Source organism: Podarcis pityusensis, assembly GCF_964106645.2.
Source record: "Podarcis pityusensis genome assembly, chromosome: 9".
Taxonomy (NCBI): Eukaryota; Metazoa; Chordata; class Lepidosauria; order Squamata; family Lacertidae; genus Podarcis; species Podarcis pityusensis.
Genome location: NC_138034.1, coordinates 19,299,305 through 19,323,434, shown reverse-complemented (window position 1 = coordinate 19,323,434; position 24,130 = coordinate 19,299,305). Strand labels below are relative to the sequence as shown.

Sequence of the window (24,130 nt, the reverse complement as noted above, 5' to 3'; positions counted from 1 at the left end):
ATTCTGTCTCCGCAGGTAGCTTGTAAGCGTTTATTCAGAAAACTTACTCAAAATAAACCCAGCAAAATCAAAAGCTTTCTAAAACTAACAAAGAATTAAAACCATCACAACGGAGAGACTCGCACAACTAAAAAGAATCTTCAAATATTCTGCAAAAACACTGTTTATCATATGAATATGAGAACATAATCCGAATTTGCTAAAAGTTTGGAAACGTTTATTTAGCTTTCACATTATTTGTTGCACTACTTGGGGCATGTTTAGTCTATATGGTTATTCTCCCATCATAAGTACTAACCAGGCCTGACTATGAGCAACTGACCATTGACCAACAACAAAATAAATGCAAAGAACAAAAACATACTCTATGAATAAAAAACCGAGTGTGCCTTTTTTGTTTTTGTTTTATGCTCTGTACTGATTGTGTAAGTCACTTCGACATACTTTGTAAAAAGCAATTTTAAAAAGCTTTAAAATATGAAAGTTTAGGCTGCCCGGATACTGTTAACCCAAAGGTGGAAAGAGGAAGCAGTCCTGACCAAAGAAGACTGGCAAACCAAATTAATGGACTACGCTGAAACGGCTAAATTAACTGGAAAGCTCAGAAATGAAGACGACAAGAAATTGAAAAAAGAATGGGAAATGTTTATTATGTACTTACAAAAGTACTGTAAAGAGGCTAATACATTGGCAGGATTTTAAGAACACTTGTAATTTTAGAAATAATGTAAGAAATTTGAGGTAGAATTTGGAGTAGAAATGATATGCAGTTGAAAAAGAAAATTAAGGAACCGGGGGTGGGGGTGGGGAGATGAGATTCAGAGAATCCCATTTTATGGATTGGATATTGCTTCTATCTATAGTTTTCTTTGTTGTGTTTGTTTTTTATTTTTGTTGAAAAATTAATTAAAAATATTTAAAATAAAATATGGAAGTTTAAAATTCAAACTTTGAAAATCCAAAATACCATAGAATAAATGGGAATAAAACACAAAAAAGATTAAAATATGGTATCAAACATTTTAAAGAAAAAATCCAATACCACGAATGACAAATATGAAAACATGTGCCATTTTCATTTTAAATATGGTATTCAATACTGTCCTCCCCACTGACAGACAGAATCCATCCGGCAGCGGAAGAAAGGAATTCGAGGTCTATTTCACCCATGCTTGTAGTCAAGTTGCAGCCTTACCTGGCCTCCAGGACACGGCATAGTCTAGTGTCCATGTGGCTGCAAGCAGCCCTGGCACAAAATTCATGTATGCTACCAGGTCCAGAGTTAAGGTGTGTTTGAGGCTTGCTGGGTCTCTACTATTTATGCAGTCGTTAAGATGGAGGGGAAAATTAGTGCAACATAGCAATTTGTGGATTGCATTTTTGTGACATTTGATTCAATTATTTTACAGCCTGGTGGTGATGTAAAATAGTTTCATTATTAATCATATATTTAATCCTTTTTAATCATGCAGAACTGAACAGGATGTACATTCATATGATGCTATTCTAAAGATAACTAAACTATTTTCTACCTTAGAGTTGAAATCCAGGGCATTTTGAGAAGTCTTGTATAATTCGGGGTATTTTAGCATATTTTCTTTTCGACAGGATCTCTCAAATATTCCAAGAGTCAGTGGGGGCATGGCTGTAAACATCTAACATATAAACGAAACACACCATGGGATCAATTTGTTAAGAAATCAGTGTATTTTAACAGTAATTAAAATGTCAGACTAAATAGGGTACAATATCTTACCACATTGTAAAGTCCTATGCACCATCTTTCAAACAGTATTTGTCCAGAAAATCCATTAACGAATGCAAACCATATCTGAGGAAGAGATTTTTGAAGCTCGTCAGTCTTATTTGGACACATTTGGTGTTAACTCTTAAAATGTGTTGTTAAATTTGAGCAAAGTTTCAATTTCAGCAAGAAAAACAGGGGGAAATAACACTTTAGTATTTAATTAGACCATACAATAAAACACAATTGAGGAGTCAATTCTATATCCATTTAAACTAAATTTTTAATGTGTAACAAACCACACTCACTTTAAATGAAAAAGCACTAAAATCCTTATAAATTTAAAATATAACAATAGTAATGGCTCACAAAAAGACAATTCCAATCAGAAGTATACCTTACCATTGTCCATTTTTTTCTCTTTTGAATTCAAAATATATTATATTGATTTAAAATATTTCACAGTACAAATATTGATATATGTTTAAAAAGAGCAAGTTAGTAAAATGAAATTAGCAATCAATGTGACACAGACTTAGCCGTGGTCCATGTTTTGTTTAACGTCACAATTGTATGCATTGTTATAAATTCTCAGTTTATAAGGATGTGACTGGTTTCTGTGAACAATTTGGTCTTTTAACGCACAATATTTTGGGGGGGCCACAAGGGAACCTGGTTCTAATTTTACTTTTAAAATAGTACATTTCTGATCCTCATGGATGCTGAACAGACACGTAGGAATTCAAATTGCTAAAGGATTAACAAAATGTAAGGATTACTTGATTTAAATAGGCAAGGGCCTATTAAAGTTTTCCATGTACGGCGGTACCTCAGAAGTCGAACAGAATCAGTTCCAGAAGTCCGTTTGACTTCCAAAACGTTCAGAAACCAAGGCGCGGCTTCCGATTGGAAGCCCTGTCGGACGTTCGGGTTCCAAAGAACGTTTGCAAACCGAACACTCACTTCTGGGTTTGCGGCGTTTGGGAGCCAAAACGTTCGACTCACAAGGCATTCGGGATCCAAGGTACGACTGTGGACGACACCTTGCTCAGAGTAGTGGGATGGAAGGAGACAAACAAGGTCTCAGTGAGACGGTGTGGTTTGGTTCTAACTATGCTCTTTTTAAAGGCTCTGCACATGTCAACTGAGTGCCAGGCCTTTTACATGAGGTAGGTCAGGCATAGGCAAACTCGGGCCTCCAGATGTTTTGGGACTACACCTCCCATCATCCCCAGCTAACAGGACTAGTGGTCAGGGATGATGGGAGTTGTAGTCCCAAAACATCTGGAGGCCCGAGTTTGCCTATGCGGTCGGTGCCTATGCACCACAATTCCCATATTGATCCCACATTTGTGAAAAATGCGTCCTGCTGGAGATGAAAATTAACTGATTTCCTGCTGAAGTATCTCATCATCTTTAGAAGATGAAGCACAGCGTATATATATTTATTTTTATTCGTTTTAATTATTTTAATTATGTTATTATGATGTGCCTTAGACACAATAAACCATAAAACAAATATGTAAAAATGTGTGCTGCTTTCATATTGGCAACCAGTAATTAGTATTTCTATTTTGAACTGGGTTTTACATATCAAAATAGAATATATATATATATATATATATATATATATATATGGGTTGCCAATCTTCATGGACCAGTCAGTACATGTAGAATTTTGAGAAAGAGCCGTGGGCAGCAGTCATAAAATGGCATAACATAAGATGGCTGCTATGGGGGCATGTAGGAGAGGCTAAGTCAGTGAAAATAGGAGCAGAGCAGGAAGAGCAAGCAGCCTCATGTACTGTGGATTTTTGAGCAGATTTACTGAAACTATTCACAGTTGGCTAGGTATGGCAAGAGGAAGTACTTGTGAGCGAATTGGAGCCTGCAAACACAGTGCTGGCAACCCGTGTAAAATGCACAAAAAATACACACAGAATAATTCTACACTTCGTAGATGGTTTTTTTTTAAAGTTCACAGATTGCTCCAATTTGAAAAGAAATATTCTGGCATAGGATGCCATAATTACCTCAATAATATAAAGGACAATATTCTTGTAGAAGCAGTATAGGATGCATTTAGCAATTCTGCTATAATTCCAGGCACCATGGACCAATAGTAAGTTCTTCAAGTACTTGAACTATAAATGATAATGGAAATAAGTTTAGGTACACAGCATCTATCACTTGAAACAACTGTCTTTTAAAAGTTCATTTATCAAGGGATTTACCTGAGCTATTGAATAATCTGAAGAATTAGCTGCTTGTAGCCCTTCATTGCCACTAATGCCAACACCCACATGTGCTGTTTGTATCATGCTAACATCATTTGCTCCATCGCCAATTGCCAGTGTTACCACTTTTACCTGCTTTTTGACCATTTCTACAACTTCAGATTTCTGAAGAGGTGAAACTCTATAAAAGAAATGTTTTGAGAAATTCCATTTTACCATTTTATTTTTCTAAATGTAAGGCAGCAAAGAAAATCACAATTGCTAATGCATGCTTTTTATGTAACTTCTATGATTTCACATTACACTGGAAGCCATTGTTTTTTCATGTAGTTTTTTTTTTAACAAAAAGATTCACAAACTGAAAAAGAAATGGAGGAAACTGATTGGAAAACTGAGAAGCCAAAAGAAACCAAAATCAGTAAATTATGGTAGCCTGGCACCAGCATGAACTGAGGCCATTCTCCAAATTAGTTGGCAGGCTTTAGGAAATTTAGGAAATATGCTATTGCTAAGAAATTATGACTGTCGATCATATCACATGCAATACAAAAGAACAAATGTTTCATATAACTATATTTTTAAGTGTAGGGTTGCCATATTTTGAAGAGCAAAATGGCCATTAAAAGCAAATAAATGCAGTTTGTCCCAAATTTTACCCCCCAAAAGAGGTCATGTCCTGGAAAAAAAGGACACATGGCACTGTAGCAGACTGTTAAAATTATGCCCTTCCCCCCCATATGGTACTTTTTTAAAAAATCCCAATCCAAAAACTACTTAATATCCTAAATTATTCTAAAAATAGATAACACTTTTTGAGGAGCTATACCTTTCAAAATTGTATGAATGCTTTGTTTTCAAGAAGAAAAAGTTTTACCTGCAACAAATAACAGCTTTGCACGACAGAGCCAAATCGAGGAAATATTGCCTTACACCAAATGTCAATGCATACTTCAGTGTTTTGCCATCAATAATAAGAGCAAAATCATTTTCTTTCCTCAAAGCATCACCAAGAGTGCTGCAATGATTGCTTAACGTCTCTCTTGTTGCCTATAAAAAAAAATCACCACCAAAAATATGAATCACTTCAATTCTGTTGAACAGTTTTATACTTTTGATATACATTTATCAGTTAACTATGAAACTATTATATTCTGCCTTGATGTAACCAATACATCAGTAGCTTTTAAAACAACAAAGATGAATAAGGACCACATCAGTATTGCCACAAAATAGCCAGGGAAAATGAAAATCCCACTGTAAAAGCCAGGAGACCCTCTTGGGATGATATTTAGTGGATGACTTTTTTACCACATACACAGGTATACTGCTATCAAGTTCAGTGGGATTACATTGATGTAACCTGTTGCCTTTTATTACAGATTCATTAGCTAGGAGTATTATTACCAGTGCCTACTGACCCAGAAAGCCTCGTGACCACTGACCTACAGAAATGTAAATTCCATGATTTATAACATTTGTAGTTCTTTCATTCCCCCCATCAGATGAATGGCATTTACTATTTTAGCCATGAACCGTATGGGTGCAAGCTATCTTAAAATCAGATTCTCAATGTTCATTTGTGTTCTCCGTTTTCAGGAACTGATCAAATTATGCCATTTCAGTATAATGGGACCCACAGCAAGGAATTCAATTTTTAAGCACATCCTACTACTAAGAAGGGACTTGGGTGGCGCTGTGGGTTAAACCACAGAGCCTAGGACTTGCCGATCAGAAGGTCGGTGGTTCAAATCCCCGTGACGGGGTGAGCTCCCGTTGCTCAGTCCCTGCTCCTGCCAACCTAGCAGTTCGAAAGCACGTCAAAGTGCAAGTAGATAAATAGGTACCGCTCCGGCGGGAAGATAAACGGCGTTTCCGTGCACTGCTCTGGTTGGCCAGAAGTGGCTTAGTCATGCTGGCCACATGACCCGGAAGCTGTACGCCGGCTCCCTCGGCCAATAAAGCGAGATGAGCGCCGCAACCCCAGAGTCGGCCACGACTGGACCTAACGGTCAGGGGTCCCTTTACCTTTACCTTACAACTATGAAGAATAATGTTACGGAAATCCACAGAATTTCCAAGTATTAACTATGCCTAGCCTTTCTTCTTCTTTTTTTGCATTTTCACATTATTGTACAACATTAACATTTTGCAATTCAAAAGTATGTCACTTAAAACATCTTCAACATCCATGTAAGGTAGGCTATTATTATTATCCCTATATTGCAAATGGGGATTGAGGAGATGAAGCTAATAGAGTAATAGCTTGCCTAAGGCCACCTATAAAGTTTATTACGGAGGTGAGATTTGAATGGATGCATAGCTCTTACTCTTAGCCAATATACTGTATCAGTACTTCAATTTGTATCACTTATCACTTGCTATTTTTACATATTGTCCCTGTCTTACTGTTCTTTTTGTATGTCATTTAATTTCAGTAACTCAGTACCACCCTCTGGTGGCATACAAAGAGTCAGCTACGTTGAATCTCAAATTAGGAAGCATCTGAAGTGAGGAGAGACGAGTCAGGGATTGGCTCGACTTTACAAGGATGCATCGCTGTCACCGACCCATGATAAAACCTAGTAAAATAAACACGTGACACACCATCATTGTGTTCAGTGTTATCCTGCCCCCTCCAAGCAGAAGAACAAGAACTGGAGCAGCAGCAAGAAAAAGCTGAATTCTTTTATTAGATGCTATCAGGGGATATATGTGTCAGCCACATACATGCTTTCCTGCATGTTGTATATTTTTAGTTTTTTATATATATATAAATTTTTATTAGTTTTTTAACGTATCATTTTCAACAAAAATTAAACATACTTTTACATCTTATTCAAAATTTTTTTACTTCCATCAGTCCTGTCTGAATTTTTTTTAGTAATTTGATCCAAACACATACTGACGGTTTAAAGTTTTTCCAGAGACCCATGCATTGTAAATGATAGCACATAGGCATTAGCGCATTTTTTTCAATTATACCTACATCGAGAGAGCCTTCGTTTATGACGAGTAGCCCCATGTTCTTTCTCAAGAGTTTACATGAGTGTCCTGTTAGAAAGAAATACAATATTTTATTAAGAGAACTTAGTGTTGGTGTTTGACTTTTATGCCTGGATTTATGGGATTGTCTGCCCTTTGACCTATCCCTGCCAGCAGGGCCAGCCACCTGCACCATTGGATCTTCAATGATATTCATGTGTGCATCCTTGATAAGACTATGGGGAGTTCCCACTGCAGGGGAAGGGGGAAAGCATCTGTTTGTGAGACTCTGGGTGAGGGAGACAGTACAGTCTAATCTCTCGCCCTCTTTCTGTCATGCTGTAATGTGGTGAGCCAGCAGGGGCGGCCATAAGGAGAACAGCTAGATGCTGTGCATCAGACCAAAAAAGGCACAAAACTGACAGAGTCATGCTCCTCTCTGAGCTAGAATCAGAGAATGCACCTCTCCAATGCCTGTCACAAATGTGATCCCGTATTCCAGAGAGTGCGGGAATTGTGAAAAATGTGTCTCTTAATACAGACTTGCCCTATATTGCAAGTATCGCAGCGTAAGCTGAGCATACCTCTGGTCTGATCACAGTTATGGCCCCAAAGGGCACAGGGCAAACCCCGACTGACCAAACCTACCCCATAAAGCGACCAACAACCTGATCTCCCAAACCCACAGACACAAAAAGGGAGAGGGAAACAGTGACAAAAGAAATCAAACAGACACACCAGATGGAGTGGGCAAGCAAGGAGAGAGAAATAGGTGAAGGAAGGGATCTGAAAACTCACAAATGTGCATACCCACCTAATATAACAACCACCAACAACAACAACAACAAGAGGAGAGGACAGATATGAAACTCATGAAAAGGGCAGAGGAAAACACAGGGCACCTGAGGACCTGAAAGGACCCCAACTACCATATTTTTCGCTCTATAAGACGCACCAGACCATAAGAAGCACCTAGTTTTTGGAAGAGGAAAACAAGAAAACAAATATTCTGAATCCCAGAAGCCAGGACAGCAAGCTCTTCTGGCTTATGGGACAGCCACGCGCAGCCTCTCCCAGGCTGGGGAGGCTGCGCGCGGCTAAGCAAGAGCTTGTAGGGGCTGGAGGGGGAAGCCCTGGCTGCTCTGCTGGCACCTGGGGTTTCCCCCGCCAGCCCCAAAGAGCAGCTCAGGAGTGTGCCGCACTCCAGCAATTTAGCTCCAGGGACCACACATTCGCTCCATAAGACGCGCAGACATTTCCCCTTAGTTTTTACGAGGGAAAAAGTGCATCTTATGGAGTGAAAAATACGGTATCTTCGACCATGGGGAGGGTCACACTGGGGGGCAGAGCAACTCCTTCCCCTGGGAAGGAGGAGAAAGGCATCCTGAATCTGGACCCTGTGAAGGAATGTCTGCCACTACCAACGGGCAAAAGATGGTTTGATACTTGTAGTCAGGCTCTCTGGATCATGCCTTCCCCAGGCAGGGGAGAGAGGGAGGGGCAGTGTGAATAGTGTCTTGCTTGCTCCTCTTTATGGTGAAGTGGCAAGAGAAAAAGCCGCTTTGGGGTTTAGTTTGTGCCTTAGCAATGCATCTACCTCAGTGGGGGGTGTAAGGGGGAGAGGAGAGGCAGCACGGTGAATGGCATTATTTTTTCTTTCTTAAGCCAGAAATATCCTGTTGCCTTCTAGCTTGGCAAGGGCACTCTGTCTCTCATCTTTGCATCCTAGCCTGTAGCCAAGAGGAAGTGCTTTCTCATAAGTGACACCTGCATCTCAGGGCACCTTAGGGTAAATGCAGGTCTAGGTCAGAAAGAGCAGCACTCACTTGTTTCCAGTACACAAATGCATATTTCTTTCCATTATTATTATTTTACTATTATTAAAAACTTAAAAGAACAATGTAGCATGAAGACTGAAGTCTTACACATTACCAATGTTAATAGCAGTCTCTTGCTTATCTCCAGTAAGGATCCAAATTTTAATATCTGCTTTCATTAGCGTTTCTATTGTTTCAGGCACTTGGTCTTGTAACTTATCTTCTATGGCTGTAGCTCCAAGTAGCTGAAGATTCTTTGAAAAGAGCATATCAGAGAGATTTTTAAACAACAACAACCACAAATACAGTTTTGAATGTAAAAATAAATAAATACAGAAACAGGGACTCTAGCCAAATAAGCATAATCTAAAGAAGCATTTACTTTGAAATATTTCAGTGACACTTATTTTCAATGTTTGCTTAGAATTGGGCTCAATGCCTTAATGTATGATTTGCAACTCTTTGCTCTTCATGTCTATTTTGATTTGTTCTTACAGTCATTCTTTCTGGGAACAGCAATAGCAGCAGGAGGAAATCATCTGGATCTTTCTGGCCTCCTTACCATTTTTTAGAAGTGATCATTCATTTTGAGGCAGTTCATTCTCTTTCCTGCTACTCTGGAAAACCATGGGGCATTAGGCATTTTATCAGTATAGTATTTTTGAGCACAAGGGCAAGACATTTGGGAAGGGATGGCCTTAGCAGGGAAAAGCTTCAGCTCTCTTTCAAGACTTTCTTGTATATAACTGACTAGGCCCAGTAGCTTTATTTGATGAAGCTTAACAAATTAAATTAAAAAGGCTTTGTTTCAAATCAGTGTGTTGGCCATATTTTGGGTTTTCCAAAATAGACTTATGGCACAATTCAAACCACTTCCCCTCCCCTCCCCACATCTTTAGTAGAAGGTGGAGAGGCTGGATCTGGACTGATCTCTGCGCCAGCTCAAGGCTAGCACAGTATGTCCAAATCAGGTCTGATTTGCAGGATCCAGCCTGGCTCAGTTCTGCTGCCTTCCCACCCATGGAACACCCTATTTGGGGGCTTTATGCTGGCTACCGATGACGGGCAACCCACTGATCAAACTCCTGATCATTTGTTCACCAGCCTCAACCAAGAGAGCTGGACTGAGGGATGCCTCCACATAATTTACCACCTTTCAGCTCAGTATAAAGGGGCACTGGGCTTCTTTTTAAATTGTTTGAGCAAACTGAGATGCAATAAAATTCTAAATATGATCAGCATTAGCTTCAAAAGATGCAAGATATGGCAGATACAAGTAACATATTCAGGCAACACACAACACCTACTTTTTCAATTAGCTCATAACTCTCTTCAAGTTTCAGTGCTCTATTTTGTACAGCAGTTGCAGCTCTTTGATAGATGTTTAGCCACTCTCGGTAGTCGTTTTCTGAAATCTCAGCAACAGCAAAACAAAGTGTTCTCAAGCCTAAGGAAATAAAATGGTCATACAAGGTTCAATAATTATTCATTTCTTTATCATTTTACAGTATTGGTTTCATATGGTACCTCGCATCACAAATATCCTTTGTCATCTGAGTTTGTAGTAGAGTTTAGAATCTGGAAACAAAAAATGCTTCCTGAATATATAAAATAGCCACAGAAGCCACAGAACCATTTTTATCTTACACTGATATCCAGACAGAAGCAACATCTACACCTCATATGATGCACCCCCTGCTTCTTCTAAAAAACAGCACATCATAACTCCAGATTCTTTCAGTATATAGTAGCTTCACGTTAGTGTTTCAATCCAAATGTTCACAGGTATTCAGGTACACTAGAAACAATGGGAACTACCATAACTTTCAAATCACCCCACCCCTCCTCCTATACAGTATTACAACTCAAGTCAAGAAAAGATGTTCAGAACACCAAAGCACAAACTATTCTTCCTAAAACAAAAATAAATATTTAGGAAAGCAGAATAAAGACATAAAAGTAAATCATACAAAATAAACACAAAAGTATTGTGCTAATTTGATTAATACACCAACATATGGAAATGAGAAATGATATTGCGTCTGGATAATTAGTTATAATGAATCCAAAAGAATGTGACCACTCCATTACAAAGACAGTATTCCTCTCAGAGGACAGCCAGCTTGTATGTGAGCATCTGACAACATAATTGCAAACATTTGCCACCAATCTGCTACTCTTCCATGAAAAATCACCACCCCCTTTATAAGAGAAGTGCTCCTGGTTTGGGGTATAGGTAATTGCTAAATGTATCAGATGTTTTTGAACCAATCAAAATCTTAAATTTCAAGATGAACTAAAATTTTGTATTTGTTCGCACAAGCTCTTTTTCCTTTGATAACTGTTGCATCGTATTGCTACTTCCATGTGTGAATGGACCAACAGGAGCATAATACCCACAGACACACCTTTCACATTCCCTCACATTATCTCAAACACCATGCTTCTCAATGAGATCATTTCACACATTCATCTACCAAACTAATGTAATCAAAAGCAGAGAAATTAACGGAAGAGGAATCAAGCTATGTACATGCGTAAAGGCATCTCTCAGTCACGATGAAAAAGGAAGAACCACTACATTACATTGCATGAACTTCAATGAAGAAAGTGAGGGCTCTTTTACAATAACCACCAATTGTTACAAAATCATAGTATTGTTATTACATTAATGGTTTTATACATAACCAACTATTATGCAAATAATAATACCTTCTGTAGCAAACAGCTCTAAATGTTTCAGGGTAATTTCCTTGTATCTTGAATTTTCAGCCAGGCGATCATAAATTACTGTGTCCTATAATGGAACAAAACAAATTGAAGCAAGATTTCTTTTACAAAGCAATGGGGAAAAAATTAAAAGAGGAAATGCATTTCTGTAATAACTACAATCCAACTGTAAATCATCATACTGTTATTAATTTATTTATTTATGCAGAATATTCGTATAACGCTTTTCAGAAAAAAGTCACACACAAATGTTTTTTAAGGTTATGACTGAAAAGCGGATTTTTGATTCCTGTTACTCAACAAATTCTGTAGCAGTTGTATTTGCACCAGTGCAATACACACAATATACAGCCAATATTCACAGCCTTTACTGTAGTATGTGGGTCAGTTGCACATGTAACTGATTTATGGGATCTGTACTGCAAATGTTTGGTGCTTATGTCACTGGCGGATTGTCCCAGGCTATATACTTCCTTATTAAATAGGTACAGTCTACAGGACTCTTTAACCCACAGTAGTGCCTCTATTTGACACACACCCTAAACCTGCCATTTAGCTGTCATTTATGCCATTTGCCTTCCCTTTATCACCCTTTCTTCTCATATATTTGATGACTTATCCAACTGGTCTGATATTTCATCAGTACACAATAATGCATTTCTTTTTAAAGTGGTGGTTGACAGACAAGCAAATCCTAGCCGTAACTTAGTGCAGGATAGGCAAAAGAACCAAACCAAACCAAACCAAACTAAAAAGCTTAAGATGCCAGAAAAGGGAAAGGACCAGACCATGCAAAGCACATGTGTAATTCAACCTGAGCGTACAAACATAACCTGAGCATCCTGCAAAACACAGATAATATACACTATCCCCATTATGGTAGCCTTTGGTCCTTAATATATTGTGGGACTACAACTCCCATCAGCCCCAGCTAGAGCACGGCCAAAGGTTGGGGATGATGGGAGTTGTGGCCCAATAAGCCAAAAGTTTCCCAGTCCTGCTTTAGGTGTTTATGTTTGCTCACTGCTGCTGCAGTCTACAGCTCGGAGCACATAGGAAACTAGGAAACAGGATGAAGACTTAGAAGGGCTTGGGCCAAGGTAGACAGACAGATGGAGAGATCAAGGAATAGGGAGGCAACAATATACTATTTTTAAAAAGTCTTTAAAAACACAGGCTCTACAAAATGGGGAATGTACTAGAATAAGAAAAATACAGTAGCAGGATGCTGAGGGTAGATAACACCAGGACCAAGAGTGAGGGAACTAACATGGAGGAGAAACATTTAAACCACAGTCACCAAGACAGGACCAAAGGAAAACAGAGACAATGACTAATGCCACAAAATAACAGAAAATTGAAACAATAAAACATAATTACGCACACTACACTACAGTGGTACCTCGGGTTACATTCGCTTCAGGTTACATATGCTTCAGGTTACAGACTCCGCTAACCCAGAAATAGTACCTCGGGTTAAGAACTTTGCTTCAGGATGAGAACAGAAATCGTGCTCCGGCGGCGCGGCAGCAGCAGGAGACCCCATTAGCTAAAGTTGTGCTTCAGGTTAAGAACAGTTTCAGGTTACTGTTACACTGTTAAGAACAGACCTCCGGAACGAATTAAGTACTTAACCTGAGGTACCACTGTATTCAGGCCTGAGCTACAGAAGACAAGACTGAGAGTGTACCCAGCATCTGCTTCATGCAAAGACAGGAATGAATGAATGATTCAGAACCTCTCTCAGTGTTCCTGCCTCCATCCACGAGGGGAAGCTCATTCCAACTGAGAACATCTTACATGCATGGGAGTATGGGACTGACTTTCTGTGATTCAGATTTCAGTGAGAAATCAAGTTCAGAGCGCTGATTGAAAGGTAGGCCCCACAGACCACCATCTCAGTATTGCTGTAATGCACCAGGGATGCTGGGATGTAGTCTCTAAAACTGTATTATGAGAATCTATAGTTCAAAGGAATTATCTTCCCCACTTAATGTCACCTGCCATGTATTAATAATACAAATAACCACCACTGTAAATGCGGGGACGTCTTTCCACTCCATAAAGCGGTAATCTCTATTGGGCCTACGTCTAACATAACGCTTCACAGCCAATCCTTGATAGCAAATAGTGCAAAGAAATGGAAAATGAAAACAACAACAACATCGCCAACAACTTACAGCCCCTTTGCAGTAAAGTCTTAATTTTCCTGTAGGTGTGCGGACAATCACAGACATTCTTTTCCTAGAACTGAATGAAAGGCATGTTCCATTTCAAACAGGTTTTAAGCAACTTAGTAGGGTGTGATAGACTTATACAATAAACATATATAAGATGGAGCATAAGCATTGATTCCACATATCTTGAAATGAGAAAATGTTTACCAGAGAGAAAAAATAAATATCCTCTAAAATATAAGGCCTACCCCCTCCCCGCCCTACAAATGTTTGCAAAATATTCCATCTATGAAACAATGTAAGTTTTGATAAAATAAGAGTGGTCTTTTCACACATAGGTTTTCTGTTTTAAAAAATGAGGGGCAGAACTCCCCCCCCCAACATTAAAAGACCTGGGGGAAATGGTATATGACAATAGAATTATAATTTATTTGTAAATTATGTACTATAAGAAACACTGGGAAGGATGAGTAACTAAAAAGATTCAATATAATGCTGTTTTAAATTTATGTTGTTGGAATGAGAAAATTAGCAGTATGAGGTGTTAAGGGTTATTTAATAATTAATAAATGATAAATAGGATGGACTTTACAGCTGTACTATTTCTGTGGACAATGAATTGCATATTTTCATGTTTTTGTTCTTTTAATTTCTTTGTGCTTTCATCAGTCTCTTTAAAAATCTTATTTTGTACTTTATCGCTATATTACACTCTTTCTCTCTCACAGAATGTCCTACTCTAGTTTTCTAGCTTATTTTGTTGTGCTTAAAAGCCCAAATATAGGACGGCTCATGAATTAAATTACGCTTTGAATGTCCATTTTCTCAAACTTTTCCTTTTCAAAAAGAGACTTCCTTTACCTAAGAAAAAACTGTTTCTTAAATACTAAACAAGAAATAAATCACAGGTGTTTAATTACCTTGTAAATTCTAGCACATTTAGCATTTCATATCTTTCTTCCTGTCCAAGCTAGGGGAAAAAAATGAAATCATGATTAATTCAGTCTTTTAAAAATGTTTTCCAAAAGTTTTTTCTCTACTAATAAAACTATTAGCAACAACAGTTAAATCTTTACTATTTTAGATGTACTTACAGATTCTATAATCACAGAGTCTGGTGTTCTTCCAGTGAAAACAAAATGGAGGTGCTTGGCTGCTCTAACCAATGCTCCTTCATCTGTAACAAACCATTCCCTGTTATTTGACTAGCAAATTGATAAAAGTGAAAACACTGACATCTCAATTTTTATATACTCTGCAGTTCATGTCTTAAATATTGGGAAGAAAAATGACACATTTAAAGTTTCCTGGTGTATTTACTCTTTAATGCGTGTGATTAATGTTCCTGGTAAAGCCTTTCAGCCTCTTCCTACCTCTGTTACTCAGTTTCCCCTTTGTCTTCTGTATGTGAAAGAAATTCCTTATCTGGCATCTCTAAACTAGGATATTTCAGTTCTAAACTGAAAGTGAGTCAATGGCTTTTAAATCAAAGGCTGTTCCAGCAAGTAAGGGTGTTTCCTGCACATGAAGCACTGCTTAGGAAGTGATCCATACTTTTAACCGTGCTTCCACATCCCCCACAAGAACAGAGCATACATAGGGTGAAAGGCTGTTAACACATGTTTTGCAAACTTGCTGTTGGAGCTGTGGAGCAGTGGTGTGACATTTGTGTGTGCCACCTCAGGCTGGGGTGCCACCACTGCCGCTAGTTGTGCTGTCTGCTCGCTTCCCCTGTTGGCGGGGGATGCCGTACGGCTGAGAGATGCAAGGACCCGTCCTCTCCCAGCTACTGCATGGCGGGCTGCTCAGGTGAGGCAGGCGGGCAGCGCCTACAGGCAGGGCAGCAAAAAACTATTTTTTTGTGCTCAGGGCGATAGCTCCCCTTACACTATGCTTCTGCTTGCAGTTGTGCTAACTTGACACAAGCAAGTTGTAATTTTCTGGGGGTATTCAAGGGTAAGCAGAACGGGCATCTTTTCCTAGAAGAAAAGCACTGGTAATAAGTACCTAAGAAAATCCTTTAGTCTAGTGATTTACCAGGTGAGTCGCCACTATGATCTTATGTGTTTACAACAGAGATGCATTATGATCAATAGAGGAGTGTAACCTGCTCATTAATAATATGCTGACTTTATGTCACTTTTTAAAAAAACTTTTTTGGGGGGGGGATCAACTTAGTCAATCCGCTCAACAACGTTCTTCACAGGTTTCAATGACCTTACCTGGAGATGCTGCTTGATAAATGATCTTATCATCCTCTCTTTCTGGAACTGCTGTATGACACACTGCCATCATAGTTAGAAACTCACAAATTATAGGTGCAGTTGGCTAAAACAGACACACATAAAACAATACAAATTAATTATGCCTCATTTCAAAATTTAAAGCTATAAGCATATAAGAATAGTTCAAACTGTAGCTGTGGAGAGTATATTATTTTTTTATCAGACTCAAGACTTGTTTTATTTTCAGTCAACTACAAGGAGACATGGGAAGGTATTAGTGGGACACAGACTTGTTTTAAACAGTATATTGTCTTAAACAGTATATTCTCAGGGCATGTATTTCTGCTATTCAAGGAAAACAGAGAGTCAAGCAAGCTAATACAGGGGACTAGTGCTCCCAAGATGCACCAGTTAAAGGATTCCTACTGGAATAATTATAACAGACTGAATGTGAACATAAATTGAATTTAACATAATAAACCCCTAAGCAGGCTTAAATCTAAGAAAGACAAGGAACAGGAAAGGGACACAAACGAAAGGAAAGGAAAAAAGATAAGGGAAGTTCAGGGTTTAAGAAATTGAGAAAAGAGATACTTTAAAACACCATTTAAATATTTGCAAGGGAAGATGTCTGGATGTGCAAGGAGTTAAATAAAAGTGGACAGCAGGAGAGAAAGGATCAAGGTAATGAAACAGAAGGGTCAAAATACATTTTGTGTTGGTGACGTGTTTTGTCTTTAACTTCAAGACACTTTTTCACAAAGAGCCAGTGTAATAGAGCCCCTGAACCTGCTACATGTGTGTGTGTAAAGGTAAAGGTAAAGGTAACGGGACCCCTGACAATTAGGTCTAGTCGTGACCGACTCTGGGGTTGCGGCACTCATCTGGGTGGGGGAAAATATCCTGCTGGAGTGAAGGGAAGGAGAACTTTCCTCCATGAAAATAACAGGCAGGCATTGGAGCCTAATCCAGATTGTATGGGTAGATGGGCACCTAAAGTCGTGAAGGGAATAGGGTTTTGTAGTAGAAAAGGCTACCCCTCTGGTCACTGGTTCTTTGCTCCAAACCACATCCTCCTCTTACAAAAGTGGCCACCAGCGTTTTACACACATTTACTTGGAACTTTTAGTTAGACCCTTATGAAAGTAAATCTTATTTAAATCGATGTGGCTTTATTGAAAGTACATGTGCAGATGACTGGAATACGAATTAAGTTTCCTGTTTATGATAGGCTCCTTTTGCTTTGCTGAATTTCCGTTTTTTCTTCATATAAACGTAGTATTTATTTCTATATCTTACATGTTTGTTTTGGAGGTTTTCCAGTAATGATGAATCGCTAAACATTTTTTCATCTCCAGGTTGTGAGCTCTGCCTAAAAGAAATAAAAGAAAAATGAAAGCATACAAACATGTAATTTATCTCTTAATAATACACATCCTAGCACCACACGCTATAGAGCAGACACAGGGCTTGATTACACTGTGTTAGTATTAACTAATATAGTATTAACTAATATGGGAATACAATCTGTATTTATTAAGGAATCCTGAAATTTTAATTACTCTTTGTTTGAGTGATTGTTTGCGTAGTTCAGCTAACTTCAACAAAAGAAATGCCCATATGCGGGTTCCAGATAGGATCTTGATATACAAATACACATAATAAACAAATTACAACTTTGCTAGTTTACCCATGCATATTAATAACTTGACAACTACAACATCAAATCATGACTTGCATGTGTAAGTTGCAAAGCAACTTCTGCTATTACCAGGTTTTCTACCAGGCAAGAATTTCACTTGGTTGGACTCTGGCACTTATGAATGTTTTGCTAACAAGGGAACTCTAAGCTCAGGGTATTTATGTGTTTAGAAATTTAACAGGTTTATAGAAAAATACACATTTTACTGTGTAACCAATACCTGCGTGACCAGTAAAGCTTCCAATGCCTATATCCTCAACAGGGAGATACCTGTGGCTACCTGTGGTATTCAAACTTTGACATTGCATTTAGAGGTACTCTCCTTCAGAGTCAGGAGCTGTGCCACTTATGTACACTATCAATTTCTCTATGTGGTTGGGGGAGTCCAGCCTGAAGGGTGGGGTATAAATAATAAATTATTATTATTAAAGTATTATTATTTAATTTAAAAAGTTGTTCTATAGTTAATAAGAAAGATACACATTCATATTCATCCTCCAGGTAACCCATTTATTGATTTGCTTCTACAAAGCTTATGTGGAGGTTAGGATAGGAGCTTATTACATCCAGTCTTTACTGAGCGTTTATTCTGATTTTTTTTTTTTGTCAAGAGGTTAAATGACAATGAGCATTCATCCTGCAGTGCTTGTGGGGTGTGTGTGGGTGTGTGTCTGTCTGTCTGTCTATCTATCTATCTACCTATCTCATGATCAATCATTCCTTCATTCTACACTTTTCATTTCATTTCCCTGTCACTTTCCTAACCACAAAAAGTCTGTTTCTTTCTTAAAGAAGATTTATTGTGCCAGGGCCACAGAGTGTTTTAAACATGCAGATTTCATTTTCCTGCTCTGCACTTGAGTCCTACTCACAAAATACTGACAGTCTGCATTCGCCCAAGCAAAAACAACCAACGCTAGAAGAAGGTTAGTGCTTACCACTCGTCTGTAGCATAGCCATAATCCTCTGATTCAGGAGAATGGCTGTGTGGAAAGAAAGGAGGTAAAGAAATAGGAAATAGCTCTGAAAGGCGTCAAGTTCAGGTGGCACATAAAGGAGAATTTAATGAAAAGGAATTGAAAATAAAATGAACACAGAAAACAAAAAGGATTGTGATATGAAACACACTGTGGAAGTCTGCTGAGAGCTAGTTAGTTCCGTGAACAAAGTTTAATATGCCAGGTAAGGTATGATGTCTTAAGGTGTGAAGATGCTGTAGGGCAGGGTGGGGATATGCAGGCCTGCAGGCCAAATGAGGACCCTCCAGGCTTCTCTATGTGGCCCTCAGAATTTCCAGGCTGTACCCCTCACTGGCCAAACTTCATATTCTGAATGTCTTTTCTGGGTTGAAATGTATCCTGGAATTCTGATAATGCCTCTTGCTTGCTGGCATGGAGGACAGAGATTTGTGCATGTGTAGAAATAAGCCTATGCATAAAACCGTAAATAAATTTACATTGACTATTCCACTCAGTGTTGCCCCTGAGCCTGCCCACTGCTGGCATGTGGCCCTCGGATGGCTGTCCAGAAGAAAAAGTGGTCCTTCAACTGGAAATGATTCCCAACCCCTGCTGTAGGGAGTGTGGAGGATGAGAGGATTCTTTCAATCAACCTGTCCACCCTTTCCCCTGCAGGCCTAAAAGCATTTGCTTAACCAAAATATACAGCCAATTGAAATAACTTAGCTCCAATAGTGTTTTTCATTTCACTCAGTTATTCAGTAATCAATTGCAATTATATACAGTGGTACCTTGGTTTTCCAACAGCTTAGTTCATGAACAACTTGGAACCTGAAGGCTGCAAAACTGGAAGCAGGTGTTCCGGTTTTCAAACTTTTTTTCGGAAGCTGAATGTGCTCTGCTTTGCGTCCCCCTGTGTTTCCTCTTGCACTGCTAATTTGCATCCCCCCATTGTAATTCAAGCCTTCTGTTTCTGATTGAAGTGTTCGGAGGTGATATTTTGGAGCTTATATTTGGTGCTTTTGTTTTTGCTATTTATTTTGTTTTGAGGCTTTTTCAGTTAATTTGTTTTTGTGACTGTATGGAACCCAGTGCAGCCACTGATTGATAGATTGATTGCGTGACTGCAGAAATGGATAAAAGCCCCCCATCCAAACAATGACTATCATCAGTGCAGGTAAGTAAAAGTTTTAATTTTAATTTTTATCTACAATACTGTTTTATTTATTTTATAGTACAGTACATTGGTTATTGCTTTCATTTTATGGATTAATGGTCTCGTAAGATAGTAAAACTGATGTTAAATTGCTGTTTTAGGGGTTATTTCTAAAGTCTGCAATGGATTAATCTGTTTTGCATTACTTTTTATGGGAAAGTGCACCTTGGTTTTGGAATGCTTTGGTTTTGAAACAGACTTCCAGAATGGATTACGTTTGAGAACCAAGGTACCACTGTACTCAACTCATCAAGACAGAAATATCTGTGTATTCCAGCTATAGCAGTCATTGGAGATGGAGTGGCTTGTCCTATGCCATCTAACTCTCCAACTTTGTATCCTTATGTAACCAAAATGGTTTGGAAAACAACAACAACAAAGAAATATTTAGGGAAGAAAAGAAACTCCTGAGGGACACAAACACATGAAATAGTTCAATGAGGAAGGATCATGTTCAGGAGACACGGATGAGGGGAGAGAGCAGAATAAATAGAAGACAAGGGGCCGATGAGAAGAAATGGAAGAAAATATATTGGAAGAGAGCATCGCTTGTGGGCTGGCTTGAACCCGAAATAAGAGCATTCAACATTGCAACATTTCACTGCAGATCTCAATGGCCAGGTTTCCTAAATTGAAAATATTCCACTTTGCTTGAAAAGCCTAAAGGTACTTTCACAAGAAGCATCAAGGACTTACACAGTCCTCAATTATGCAACAACAATTCATTTTAGCAGTTAAATAGGAAATATTTTAAAATCAAAAGACCCTTTTTATTTTACTTTTCTGAACTAGGACTTCTAAAGATACTTATTAGTCTTATGGTTACTATGAGGTGTCTTAATCCAACTGCTCAAAGTCTCAATTATAATTTCTGCATAGGTATAATAGGTATATATGAAACATCCAGATGTCTGTTCATGTGCTATAAAGTGAAGGTATTATTAAATTGCTTAAGAACCAGTAAAATAGTGCTGAAATCATAGTAATTCATAGGTTTCTGGCCTTTTTAATTGCATTTTGCTTTTAACTGCTAAAGATATATTCCAATTTGAATTGATGTTTTAAATTCTGACTTGATTGAAACCCCAAATAATAAAAACTATTTTCACTAAAGCAGCAAAGAGTACAAATGCAACTATATTTATGGAAAAACTTACCCATAAGCGATTCCTGCAATAGTACACTTCTTAAACTGCATTACGTTGCATGTCAGGGTGCCAGTTTTGTCAGAAAATATGTATTTGACCTAAACAAATGATAAGGCTGATTAAGACTTCTCATTAAGCCTACATTCCTATTATTAATGTCTCAACTGTTAAAAACTCTTCATGCTTTAACATGCTGTATAAATAATAAATGTTGAAAATGCTAAACAACCTTAGCAAAAAGAAGTATTACTGGCTGGTTTGGATGGAATGTTTGTCATTTGTTCCTCTAATCACTGTGTCCCCTCAGAACTCCTGTTTCACCTCCAATGCTACCAGTTGTTCAGTATGGATGTAACTTTCTGCAGCAGCCTACATGCCTAAAAGCTCAGACTACCCAATGGATTCCCAATCATATGTGATAGAAAACACACAACTCTCCTTTTAATCCAGCTCTGTTGTACCATAAAGACAAGAGTTAATGTTTTTAAACAAGTGACACGCCCCCCCCCCCATGCTCAGACGGAGGTCTTTCCAGAGCTTTTATCACCATATTTAAACTGCATGTAGGAAGATTCAGAAGGGATAGAGCATGGGTAGGCAAACTAAGGCCCGGGGGCCAGATCCAGCCCAATCACCTTCTCAATCTGGCCCACGAACGGTCTGGGAATCAGTGTGTTTTTACATGAGTAGAATGTGTCCTTTTATTTAAAATGCATCTCTGGGTTATTTGTGGGGCATAGGAATTCATTCACCCCCCCCCCCCCCAAATAGTCCGGCTCCCCCACAAGGTCTGAGGGACAGTGGACTGGCCTCCTGCTGAAAAAGTTTGCTGATCCCTGGGATAGAGTCCTCTGCATCCTAGTCTAGGAGTGAAGTAGCTCCCAATCCTTTTTTCCCAGCTAAAAAGAGCTTGTTTTGTTTTTCTTGTTCTTTCATGCCCTCTAGTGGATACCACTGGGTTGCTGCAATTCTAAGCCCTTTTATAGCAGAGAGCGAGGCTTCTTACTGTTTGGGATTATGTAGCCCTTGCCTGCCCTTCTCACAAAAAAATGGGAGACCGAATGTTTATTTTTTGTCTTGCTCATTGGTGATGTCTCTTCATGAGATGTGAAGAAAGGCCTGCATGCAGCTGATAAACAGGACGTCTCCCCTTCTCAGCCATGCCACAACAGATTGCTGGGTTTTCGTGTGGAATTTGCACTTCACTAAATATCTATTGACATAACTGTTGAAAAAGCCCTACCCTTTATCAAGAGAGTTCTCCATTCTCTTAGGAGGGCATAGAGATATCTAATCAGGACAGAGATGGGGTGAAGTGTCTCTTTTGGGCCACGCCTTCAGATGAAGTGTCTCTAATCTTTAGGGCTAGGGCAAATATTGGTACTGCTTTACCAACATTGGGGTGGTGGTGGGGAGACACAGCTCTTTACCCTGGTTTTTGCCATGTGATATGTTTATTTTTAGGACCCACCTTATGTTTGTAATCGTAAGTAGTTTTAAACTGTTTTTAACGTTGTGTTTTAATGGTTGTAACCTGCCCTGGGACTTTAAGAGTGAAAGGTGGGTAATCATTATTATTAATAATAAATATAGGCGATGTAAGAAACCAGAGGAATGTTTCAGGGTGTTTCGAAGCAAAATATAGCAAAAAATTTCTAAGGGAAAATACTGAAATCTAGGAACCTATTAATTTTTCATGGAAACTTTTAATAACCAATTTCCATGAATTTCAAAACCATTAAGTGTTAGGAGGGACAACATACCTGCCCAAGTTCTTCATTGAGATTGGAAGTGCGAGCCATGGCAGAAGTGTCTGTAGGTTCATAGTGCATGTCAATATCCTATCAAAAGGAAAAGGCAACATTTAAAAAGCTGATAACCCACCATTTCATGTTGTTACATGAAAATAATGTTTCTTGTTGTCAGTGTGACGTATTTCATGCAGATACAGTTATCCAGAATTCCGTATGTATGCTGATCTCACTTAGCAAAAAAAAAAAAATCTACTGGACATGCATTAGAAATAGAGTAGCCAACAGTTGCAGGGGGAAAGTCAGGCTGGCTAAAGCTCAGAATGAGCTCAGGCTTGCAAGAGAGATTAATAATAATAATGAAAGTTTCTTCAGCTATGTCCGAAGTAAGAGAAAGAACAAGCAAGTGGTAGGTCCTCTGCATGGGGAACATGGAGAAATGCTATTGGGTGACCAAGAAAAGGCGGAACTACTCAACACCTACTTTGTCTCTGTCGTCACCCAAAAGGAAAGCGATGTCCACCCTGATAACAGAATGATGTAAGGAGGGAGCTGCAGCCCAAGATAGGAAAAGAGGTAGTAAGGGAACACTTTAAATGAATTCAAATCTCCAGGGCCTGATGAGCTGCATCCAAGGGTACTAAAGGAACTTGAGGATGTAATTTCAGAGCCTTTCTCTATTATCTTTAAGAATTCTTGGAGGACAGGTGAGGTCCCGACAGACTGGAGGAGGGCAAATGTCCCCATCTTCAAAAAGGGGGGAAAGGAAGACCCAGGTAACTACTGACTAGTGAGCTTGACGTCGAAACCAGGGAAGATCCTAGAAAATATAATTCAACAGTTGGTCTGTAAGCATTTAGAAAAGTATGCTTTGATTACTAAGAACCAGCATGGGTTTCTCAAAAATAAGTCATGCCAGACCAATCTGATTTCTTTTTTTGATGGAATTACAAACTTGCTGGATCAGAAAAATGCTGTGGACATAGTGTATATTGTTCAGTAAGGCTTTTGACAAAGTCCCCCATGATATTCTTGCGAGGAAGCTGGTAAAATGTGGGTTGAATGAGATAACTGTTAGGTGGATTTGTAGCTGGTTGACTGACCAACCCAAAGAGTACTCATCAATGGTTCCTCGTAATCCTGGAAAAAAGTGACAAGTCGGGTGCCGCAGGGTTTCGTCCTGGGCCCGTTGTTGTTTAATGTCTTTATAAACGACTTGGATGAAGGAATTGAAGGCATGCTCATCAAATTTGCAGATGACACCAAACTGGGAGGAGTAGTTAATGCCACAGAAGACAGAATCAGAATTCAAAATGACGTAACGGATTGGAGAACTGGGTGCAAGCTAACAAAATGAATTCAATAGGCACAAATGTAAGGTTCTGCACTTAGGCAGGAAGAACCAGATGCACAAATATAGGGTTTGGGCCCCCTGATTTGCC

At 38.8% G+C, this 24,130-nt stretch overlaps 1 protein-coding gene across 6 annotated transcripts in view; it reads right to left on the bottom strand.

Moving 5' to 3' along the window:
* The window catches only part of ATP8A1 (ATPase phospholipid transporting 8A1), a 73,880-nt gene that overhangs the window by 15,228 nt on the left and 34,522 nt on the right, over window positions 1–24,130 (bottom strand). For 5 of the 6 annotated variants that reach the window (XM_081019829.1, XM_081019828.1, XM_081019831.1 and 2 more), the window contains 17 exons: window positions 22,701–22,778; window positions 20,947–21,035; window positions 18,553–18,597; window positions 17,212–17,284; window positions 15,910–16,015; window positions 14,782–14,864; window positions 14,608–14,657; window positions 13,691–13,760; window positions 11,493–11,577; window positions 10,088–10,227; window positions 8,896–9,034; window positions 6,968–7,032; window positions 4,856–5,028; window positions 3,979–4,162; window positions 3,778–3,888; window positions 1,757–1,831; window positions 1,533–1,655 (listed from right to left, as the gene is read on the bottom strand). In XM_081019829.1, coding sequence (XP_080875955.1) covers window positions 1,533–1,655; window positions 1,757–1,831; window positions 3,778–3,888; window positions 3,979–4,162; window positions 4,856–5,028; window positions 6,968–7,032; window positions 8,896–9,034; window positions 10,088–10,227; window positions 11,493–11,577; window positions 13,691–13,760; window positions 14,608–14,657; window positions 14,782–14,864; window positions 15,910–16,015; window positions 17,212–17,284; window positions 18,553–18,597; window positions 20,947–21,035; window positions 22,701–22,778 — 1,689 coding nt within the window. The remainder of the gene's footprint in view (window positions 1–1,532; window positions 1,656–1,756; window positions 1,832–3,777; window positions 3,889–3,978; window positions 4,163–4,855; window positions 5,029–6,967; window positions 7,033–8,895; window positions 9,035–10,087; window positions 10,228–11,492; window positions 11,578–13,690; window positions 13,761–14,607; window positions 14,658–14,781; window positions 14,865–15,909; window positions 16,016–17,211; window positions 17,285–18,552; window positions 18,598–20,946; window positions 21,036–22,700; window positions 22,779–24,130) is intronic. The other variant, XM_081019830.1, reaches the window with a different exon arrangement.